We start from the raw sequence: 8416 nt of genomic DNA on the forward strand, positions 1-8416 counted from the left end.
GGAACTCAAAATCTCCTTGTTGTCCCCGGGCCAAAGGAAGCCCGTTTGAAATCTACTAGGGATAGGGTCTTCTCCGTAATGGCCCCTTCCTGGTGGAACCAGCTGCCGGAAGAGGTAAGGGCCCTGCGGGATCTCGCTCAATTCCGCAGGGCATGTAAGACAGTCCTCTTCCGGCTGGCTTACAACTAACCGGCACTTGAAACTTGAAACTGAGTGTAGTTTTTATAAGATTGCTGTATGTTTTTAATGTTTTAACTATGTAAACTGTGTGAAATGTTTAATTTTTTAGCTATGTAAACTGTGTGAAATGTTTACATTTTATATTCTTATGTTAGATTTTATATTCTATAAGCCGCCCTGAGCCACCTGGTGGGAAGGGCGGGATACAAATTACAAATAAACTAAACTAAAAACTAAACTAGGCAGACTTGCTGCCTGGTGCCCCCTCAAAGCGCCCCCCATGGCTCCCCCCCTTAGGCTCCGTGCCCCCTCCCCCTCTGCGCGGTGTTCTGCCTGCCCCCCCCCCCCCGGTACTCAGCTTGCCTGCCCGCCGCTGCTAAAAGTGGTGGTGCTCCGCTCTTTCCCTTCCCTTTCCCCTGGGGCTCGCCGGGTAAAAGTAAGCTTAGCTGGCGAGCAGCTTGCGCCTGTGCATTTTGTTAAGAGACAAAATGTGCAGGCACGAGCTGCCCGCCAGCTTACTTTTTGCCAACAAGCCCCAGGGGGAGGGGAAGGGAGCAAGCGGAGCACCGCCGCTAGCGGCAGGCAGGCAGGCAGGCAAGCAGAGCGCAGGGTGGGCAGGCGGCAGCAGCAGCGGGGAGGGGGGAGGGAGGCAAGCTAAGTGCTTGACTGGGGCATCTGAGGGGAGGGGGCGAGAGCCCAATTTGCCGTCTCCTGCCTTTTGGTGCCCTAGGCAACCACCTAGTTTGCCTAGTGGGAGAGCCAGCCCTGAGTAAGGTGCAGGGGTTAAAGTGTTGGACTATTAAGAGTTTCCAGCTAAGCATTAGGAAGAACTTTCTGACAGTTAGAGCCGTTCCTCAGTGGAGCACACTTCCTTGGGAAGTGGTGGGCTCTTTTTTGTGGAGGTTTTTAAGCAGAACCTAGATGGTCATCTGACAGCAATGCTTGATTCTGTGAATTAGTCATATTTTGAGGAGGGCAGGAAAGATTGCATCAGTGCTTAGTTTTTGTGGTCCTTTCTTATACGCTCAGGGAAATGCTGATTGCCACTCTGGGGTCAGTCAGCAATTTTTCTCCAGGCCAGTTTGGCAAGTGGTCCTGGAGGTCTACTATCTTCTGGGTGCAGCAGGGGCACTGGGGATGTATGTGTGTAGGGGAAATATTTGTGAAGTTCCTGCAGTGTGCAGGAGGTTGGACTAGATGACCCTGGAGGTCCTTTCCAACTCTATGATTCTGTGACTCTATGACTAAGACCTGGAAAACCCAGATTCAAATCCCCACTCTGCCACAGAAGTTTGCTAGATAACCTTGGGCCAGTTGCCCACACACTCAGCCTAACCTACCTGACAGGGTTGCTGTGAGGATTAAATGAAGAAGAGAAGAAATATGTAAGTCATTTTGCATCCCCACTGGGGAGAAGGGTGGGATATAAATAAAAGCTACATAATACACAAACAATGCAGTGACCTGGGAGATAAGGAGCCATTCAGAAATGAAGTCCTTAGCATGCTCCAGGACTGACCCCTGATGTTAATTGTCAGCAGACTAATTGAAGACAGATCAAGATGGGCAGCTGCGTTAGACTATCTCCAGCAAAGAGCAAGAGTCCAGTAGCACCGTAAAGACAAAACTTGTGGCAGGATATGAGCTTTTGTGAGTAGCTGCTCTAAAGAAGTGGGCAGCGACTCAAGGAAACACACACCCTGCCATAAACGCTGTCAGTGTTTAAGGTGCTGCTGGCTTTCTTGAAGTTATTCCCCCTTGTGTAGCTTGACTGTGTCCCCTAGAGCAACGCGCTTAGCCCTCAGAGCCCCTCTCGGCCGGGCTGTAGGGGGTCTGCATCTTGTTAGGTGGCTGGCGCCGACTGATGGGGTCACTCCATGCCTTTGGGCAAGAGGCAGAGGAAGGGCTGGACTGAAGTGATGAGCGAGCTTCTGTTCTCTTTCGCCTCCCTGGTTTTTGCAGATTGGCCCTGACGCCTGGCAGAGCCCAAGCCCCAACACCTATTCAGCCCTCCTTCGGTGGAAGCCGAGAGAGCGGCTGGCGGCTCACCCCCCGCGTCGTCCCTTTGCGCAGGCTCAGCCTGCCGCCCCTCAAACTTCTCTCCAGAGAAGCCTCGCTGCCGGAAGTGCAGGCGCGAGCCAATAATACTCATCCAAAGGCGTTTGCTCCCCGTCCTGCCCGCACGAGCCATCGGGGCGCGCTCTGCTGCTGCCTCTCTTTGGGGCCGCGGCGAGAAGGCGGAGACGCTGGCGGGGGCGGAGGGAAGCCCGGCATTCCCTGCGAAAACCGTGCTGTAGCGCGAGCAGAAGGTAACAGACAATAGGAAGAGAGGAAGGAGGGAGGAGGCGGCCGCGGCTGCCGGGCAACAAAAGGCACGATGCTGGCCGAGCAGGAGCCGCAAGTCCCTGAGCAGGGCAGGGGGCTGCCGGGGAGCCTCTCCTCTCGCCTGCCCCCTGCAGCGGGGCGCTGGGGAGCCTTTTAAAGTTGGACGGCCGCACCCTGCTGAAGAAGCCAGCCGGAGCCTGGGGAGCGGCATCCGTGTTGTCGAGGTGGAGGAGGAGGACGACGGCGGCGGAGAAGCTGGGCGCAGCATGCCGGAATGGGGGCGCCTGCTGCGAGACGCACCGCCCGCGCCTGAGCCGGCCACTGCTTGGCTGGAAGGGCGGCAGCCGCTCCTCCGGCTTCCCGGCGAGCAGCTCGAAGGCGAGGGGAAGCGAGAGGAGGAAGGCGGAGGGAGAGGAGGGCTTCCCCGTTCTCCGGCGCGTGGCGATGAAGCCGGGCTCGGCTGGGTGCTCCCGGGGAGGCGACGGGGGCGCCGCGGCCACCGCCAGGCTGTTTCCTAGGCGAGAGCACCATGTGGAGGAGCCAGGCAGGAGGTGGCGGCGGCGGTGACTGCTGAAGGAGAAGCCCGGCAGTCTCTCTCCCGCCCGCCCCCTTCCCTGTGCATGTGTGTCGGGGAGGAAGCGGACCGTCGTCAGCCTCGCTAGATGGCGAACGCCAGCGAGCTGGGAAGCAGCAGCAGCCCACACCAGCCTAACCCGGGAGGCCTCCTCAGCGCCTCTGGCCTCAAGCTGGCCACCTTGGGCCTCATCCTCTGTGTCAGCCTGGCGGGCAACGTGTTGTTTGCTTGGCTCATTCTGAAGGATCGCCACCTCCACCGGGCCCCCTACTACTTGCTCCTGGACCTCTGTCTGGCAGACGGCTTGCGCTCCTTGGCTTGCTTCCCCTTCGTCATGCTCTCTGTGCACAGTGGGGCAGGCTCCTGGCCTCACGGCCCGCTCAGCTGCAAGGTGCTGGCTTTCCTGGCCGTGCTCTTCTGCTTCCACGCTGCCTTTCTGCTCTTTTGCGTGGGTGTGACCCGCTACATGGCCATTGCGCACCACCGCTTCTATGCCAAGCGCATGACAGGCTGGACCTGCCTGGCTGTGGTGTGTATGGTGTGGACTCTCTCCATGGCCATGGCCTTTCCTCCTGTCTTTGACGTGGGCACCTACAAGTTCATCCGGGAGGAAGAACAATGCATCTTTGAGCACCGCTATGTCAAGGCCAATGATACCCTGGGGTTCATGCTCATGCTTGCCACTGTCATTGCTGCCACCCACCTGGTCTATGTCAAGCTCCTGTTTTTCATCCACAGCCATCGCAAAATGAAACCTGCTCAGTTGGTGCCAGCCATCAGCCAGAACTGGACTTTCCATGGGCCTGGGGCCACTGGTCAAGCAGCTGCAAACTGGACGGCTGGCTTTGGCCGGGGTCCTACCCCTCCTACCTTGGTGGGCATCAGACAGAACACCACCCATAGCCAGATCAAGAGGCTGCTGGTCCTGGAGGAGTTCAAAACGGAGAAGAGGATCTGTAAGATGTTCTACATGATCACTCTTCTGTTTCTGCTGCTCTGGTCCCCTTACATTGTGGCATGTTACCTGCGTGTCTTCATCAAGGCAAGCGCCATCCCCCAAGTCTATCTGACCACCTCTGTATGGATGACCTTTGCTCAAGCAGGGGTCAACCCCATTCTGTGCTTCATTTTCAACAAAGAGCTCAGAGTCTGTTTCAGAGCTCATTTTGTCTGCTGCCAAAGCATACAGAACACCCAAGGCACCATTCTGTGTGATCTGAAGAATTTTGGGATGTAGTTTTATTCATTTCTTTTTTTCAAGAAAAAAAGATAAATTTCTTTGTTTTTCTTTTGGTATATGCACTTGAAAGATTGATATCTAAAGAAGACACTGACTGTTGTAGGGTACCCTCATTGCTGGGTTTTAAGAGGATATTTATTTATGTACATGTGGATTTGGGGAACAGGGGGAGGGGGGCTTATAACACAGGACTCCACATTTCTTGGCTGCTTCTAACAGTTACTGAAAGTTATTCTGGTATGGATTAAAAGGCCATAATTTTGTGTTGTTGGTTTTGTTTTGTTTTTTTTTAAAAACCCTACTGGTTTTGATAAAAGTTAAACAATTTTATTCATGTAAGATTTGATAAAGGCCAGACTACAATTTTATACAAAAGTATTATTTTTGATGACCTCAATATTGTATTACAGCATTAGTTTTTAAACGGAAACCAAGAAGGAGAAAACTGTGTTAAATCTGTTTGTGATTGGGGGAGGACTTGGGTTAAATTCATTTTGGTATTTTAAGCAGTGACTGTCTAACTTTGCTTGACAAGGAAACATGAGATGCAATCCACCTAACCCACACCCTAACTGTACTCAAGATATTAGGTTATTTTCTGTGGACTTAAAAAGGGTTAGGGTCACTTGCTCTGATGTAGATGTAATTTGACATTTTCTTGTTGCACTTTTTCTTTGATAATCTCTGAACTGTTTGGAGAACAAAATTTTGTCAGTTTTAAAAGCAAAACAATTATGTAGTATCACCTTTAAATATGTCATTATCAGGTTTCTAAATTACACTGGATTTCATATTTTGCTGACTTAATAGGATCTTATCTACAAACTGGATAGTACTTGTACATTTTGACTGTTTTAATAAAATGCTCTCCAATTTTCATACCTGGAATGGCTAGGTAATGGTTTGCTGACTGCTGTTGGTTATAGTCTGTTGTAGACCATCTGAAGTGTTGCTAATTCTTAGATGCTGGCAATCCAAAAATATAGTGTAGTCCTAAATGGTTGCATTTCTGGGCCCATTGGTTTCACTGGGTTTAGAAAGCTGCAATTCTGTTTAGGATTGTACAGTTAATCATACATAAATCCTATTGTGTACGACTTCAGCAACCTGTGCATGCTTAGCTGGGAGTAAGTCCTAATGAAGGCAATGAGACCAACTTCCAAATAAATACACAGAGGATGGGGTTGCCTGCCACATTTCCTTGAATGTTTAAGACTTGCTGATGAGAAAACATGCTCAGCTAGTTGCTAAACGTAAAAGGGAATATAAGTTTTAAAGAAAGTTAAATTTATGGTAAATAGACAAACCACCCCACTCCCATCTGCTGAAATTGATTTCCATTTTTTTAAAAAAAGACTTCATCTATTTAATGGCAGGAAAGTCTCTAGATAATTGTGGGCCACTAATTTTAGTGGACAAAGCAGTTCCTGCACATAATTGCTTAGTTGCTTATCTGCCTTGCACTGTTATGTGAGAGATTATTTTTAAATTATTAATGTCCTGGGATTGTAAAAATGGCAGATGATGCAGTAAGAAGTTTCTAAAAATATAACTGAACCAACAGTTACTTGGTTTTTTTTGCTACATTTACTGTAATGCACAGTTAGGGTACATCTCTCCCATTTGCTTTTAAAAAAACAATGAAAAGGTTAGTTTGCAGTGGGTGTTTAATTTTTTTCACTGTAGTTCACGTCATGGTATGCTGTCATTCCAGTGCAAAGATATAAAATTTGTGTAAATCTTGAAGCTATATGAGGTAATGTCTGCCCCCCATCCCAGTATTTTATTTATTGTTGGATTAACTGAAAGGGGGTGTGATGGACAGGAGTGCTGTCGTGCCCCTGAAGGGTAGAACAGCCACTCACCTGAGCCTGTAGAAGTTCTGTTCCAACATCCAATCGCCTTTCAGGAGAAGGAAGGAATGTTGGAGGGAAACAGGGGTGGGAGGTTCAGTTCTGCCTCAGGGATAGAGCAGTGAGAGCTCAGGTATGACTCAGCTGAATGGCTGTTCTCCCCTTGTAGGGGGACAGCCTCTGGTTTGTCATGGGGGGGGGGAACTGAAGTATATGAAATCTATTTTGTACAACTTAGCATCTGGATTTCTTTCTGTTAAGTTTATGAAATTTAAAGTTGGGAACACAACAATTATAATTCTGCCAAGAACAATCAGGTTAGGAACCTAAAGTGCATTCTATGCAGAGCTGTCTTCAGTGGGCCTAAAAACAGTATAGCTCTGCTTAGGACTGGCACTAGAAGTATGTCTCAGTTTTTTCACTTGGACAAATAGTTGAAAACGATGTTCCACCCCCCAGCTATCAATACAGTCATAAACCAAAGGAAAGTTCTATTAATATAGGCTTGGAAACATTATGTAGATGCTATGTAGGCATTGGTATGTCTGGAACAGCATGGGTCTATATCATGGGTGGTCAAACTATGCTCTTGAAGCTCCCAGCACTCCATCAGCCAGCTTGGAAAATATATTTTTCTCTTAAAACCACTTCTCCAAGCCAAGCTGGCTGGTGGCTTGGAGAATGCATTCAAAGTTAAAGTTGCTTTCTTTCCATCTCTCTCTTCCTCCTCTATTTGCCTCTCTCCCTCCCTGTCAAAGTGGCTCACAAACATCTGACGTTCATTTCTTTTGGCTCTCAAATATCTGATATTTATTTCATGTGGCTCTTACATTAAGCAAGTTTGGCTACCCCTGGTCTATATTTACTGCATTTTCATGTCTGCGGAACTTAGCAAAGACAGTGGTGCTGGTGAAAAGAGACTACTCCACAAATTGTCAGGCAAAACTCATAACAAAGTGGGAGGAGCATATTGCAATCATTTCATCGTGGAACACCTACACACAATCTGCCTCAGTTCCAGATACAGCTAAGAAACCCAGCCCCATTGTTGCAAGTAGGGCTGCAAGGACAGGACCCCTCCAACAGGTAAGCCATGGAGGGTAAGTTTATACCCTGAGTACTACTTTGAGAAAGAGTGCTCCCCCTTATTAAATGCTCCCTTACTCCACAGGTTAGTCAAAGAGACACCAAAGTAAGATGCGGTTTTTAGTACATATGCTTTTTAGTCTGTGAGTAGCCTAGGTAACCCTTGTTTCTCTCTCCAGGCAACCTTCAAGAGCTGTTACAACATTCATACCCCATCCCATGCCACTAGGCAAGCCTGCAGCTATGGCAAGTAGAAAAGTCCAGTTGGGTGTCATATATGTACTGGAGTTTTACTGCTTCTGAATATGGAGCTTTACTATTTCTGAATATGGTGAGTAAAGAGAAACTCCAGAGGCAGTAAACCTCTGATACCAGATTACAGGAGTCAACATCAGGGGAAGGCGTTGGCCTCTGTGGCAGTCTGTTGACCTTTGAGGAGGAACTGGTAGGCCACTATGAGAAACAACGTAGTATTAGATGGATCACTGATCTGATGCCACAGAGCATCATATTGTTATATGAAGTGCCATTGCTACATGTGATTGCTGGATGGCAGCATAGTCACCTGGGGCTCTGAGTGCCTTCTAGTGTTACTATGCTGGAGCATTGTTCTGCAAATGATGTTGTGCTTGCCCTTCCAAATTTCCCAGTCCTCCCACCCACCACAATTTCATGTTTATACTCTAGGGTAAGGGTGGTATTGATTATGTGGGCACCAACGGCCCCATTCTAACACTACTGAGTATGTACTGAAAAAACATTTCTGTTCTTGTCCAAAAGTTTGAAACATCTACTGTTGTGGAATCTCATATATTTCTTCATGAGAACAATATTGTTTCAGAAGGTGACAGAAAAGTTACGAGCAATAGATTTAACTGACATGAGGCACAGCTCTGGGAAACTGCAGCTATTACTCCAGTTACATAGTGGGCCTAATGTTTCTAAGTAATACTGAACTTTTAAAGCATGGGAACAGTAGAACAGACAGTTGGCTAGCAACTCCCAATTATTGTTAGTATGATTACATTATGCATCTTTCCAGAATCTTGACCAACACATGCCGGTCTTTATCTTGCTTATCTCTGAAGTTGTTTCATAATTTTTCCAGATTATTTACGAAAATGGATAGAGCCATTTTTTGAGTGCCTTATAAATTTA

At 48.1% G+C, this 8416-nt stretch overlaps 1 protein-coding gene across 1 annotated transcript; it reads left to right on the plus strand.

Moving 5' to 3' along the window:
- Positions 1 to 3107: 3107 nt before the first annotated feature.
- Positions 3108 to 5207, plus strand: GPR27 (G protein-coupled receptor 27). Its single transcript, XM_060239547.1, has one exon. The coding sequence runs from the start codon at positions 3168 to 3170 to the stop codon at positions 4314 to 4316; it is 1149 nt and encodes a 382-aa protein (XP_060095530.1). The 5' UTR covers positions 3108 to 3167; the 3' UTR covers positions 4317 to 5207.
- The last annotated feature ends 3209 nt before the right edge of the window (positions 5208 to 8416 follow it).

Source organism: Heteronotia binoei, chromosome 5 (assembly GCF_032191835.1).
Source record: "Heteronotia binoei isolate CCM8104 ecotype False Entrance Well chromosome 5, APGP_CSIRO_Hbin_v1, whole genome shotgun sequence".
Classification (NCBI taxonomy): domain Eukaryota; kingdom Metazoa; phylum Chordata; class Lepidosauria; order Squamata; family Gekkonidae; genus Heteronotia; species Heteronotia binoei.